The 1176-nt window shown below is 65.4% G+C and overlaps 1 protein-coding gene across 1 annotated transcript; it reads left to right on the top strand.

Annotated features, from left to right (window-relative positions):
- Nucleotides 1–11: 11 nt before the first annotated feature.
- Nucleotides 12–1079, top strand: KCNJ10 (potassium voltage-gated channel subfamily J member 10). The gene has a single exon (XM_019472583.1). It carries the CDS (start codon nucleotides 27–29, stop codon nucleotides 1077–1079), a length of 1053 nt encoding a protein of 350 aa, XP_019328128.1. The 5' UTR covers nucleotides 12–26.
- The last annotated feature ends 97 nt before the right edge of the window (nucleotides 1080–1176 follow it).

The following is a 1176-nucleotide window of genomic DNA, read 5'->3' as shown; positions in this document are numbered from 1 at the left end:
GCTCGGGGCAGCGCCGGCGCCGGGTGATGACCAAGGACGGCCGCAGCAACGTGCGGATGGAGCACATCGCCGACAAGCGCTTCCTGTACCTCAAGGACCTGTGGACCACCTTCATCGACATGCAATGGCGGTACAAGCTGGTCCTCTTCTCTGCCACCTTCGCCGGCACCTGGTTCGCCTTCGGCGTCATCTGGTACCTGGTGGCCGTGGTCCATGGGGACCTGCTGGAGTTCGACCCGCCAGCCAACCACACGCCGTGCGTCATGCAGGTGCACACCCTCACCGGCGCCTTCCTCTTCTCCCTGGAGTCTCAGACCACCATCGGCTACGGGTTCCGCTACATCAGCGAGGAGTGTCCCCTTGCCATCGTCCTGCTCATCACCCAGCTGGTCCTCACCACCATCATGGAGATCTTCATCACCGGCACCTTCCTGGCCAAGATCGCCCGGCCCAAGAAACGCGCCGAGACCATCAAGTTCAGCCAAAACGCGGTGGTGGCCCAACACAACGGCAAGACCTGCCTGATGATCCGCGTGGCCAACATGCGCAAGAGCCTCCTCATCGGCTGCCAGGTGACAGGCAAGCTCCTCCAGACCCACCTCACCAAGGAGGGCGAGAGCGTCCGCCTCAACCAGGTCAACGTGGACTTCCAGGTGGACACCTCCTCCGACAGCCCCTTCCTCATCCTGCCCCTCACCTTCTACCACGTGGTGGACGACGCCAGCCCCTTCCGGGACATGGCCCTACGGACGGGCGAAGGCGACTTCGAGCTGGTGGTCATCCTCAGCGGCACCGTGGAGTCCACCAGCGCCACGTGCCAAGTGCGCACCTCCTACCTGCCCGAGGAGATCCTCTGGGGCTACGAGTTCACCCCGGCCATCTCCCTCTCAGCCAGCGGCAAGTACGTGGCCGACTTCAGCCTCTTCGACCAGGTGGTGAAGGTGACAGCGCCCTGTTGCCTCCACGAGACCGTCCGGTTTGGGGACCCCGAGAAGGTGAAGCTGGAGGAGTCCCTGCGGGAGGCGGCGGAACGGGAGCGGGAGGGAGCACCCCTGAGCGTCCGCATCAGCAACGTCTGAGCACCCGCCGGGACGCCGCCGATGCTGCCGGAGGTGCCACCAGCCCTGGAGATGCCACCAGCCCCCGGAGGTGCCACCAGTGCCTGGAGGTGCCGCC

This window comes from Aptenodytes forsteri, unplaced genomic scaffold (genome assembly GCF_000699145.1).
Source record: "Aptenodytes forsteri isolate BGI_AS27 unplaced genomic scaffold, ASM69914v1 Scaffold276, whole genome shotgun sequence".
In the NCBI taxonomy this organism is placed as follows: Eukaryota; Metazoa; Chordata; class Aves; order Sphenisciformes; family Spheniscidae; genus Aptenodytes; species Aptenodytes forsteri.
The sequence above is the reverse complement of the archived record's forward strand: the minus strand, read 5'-3'. Positions and strand labels throughout refer to the sequence as shown.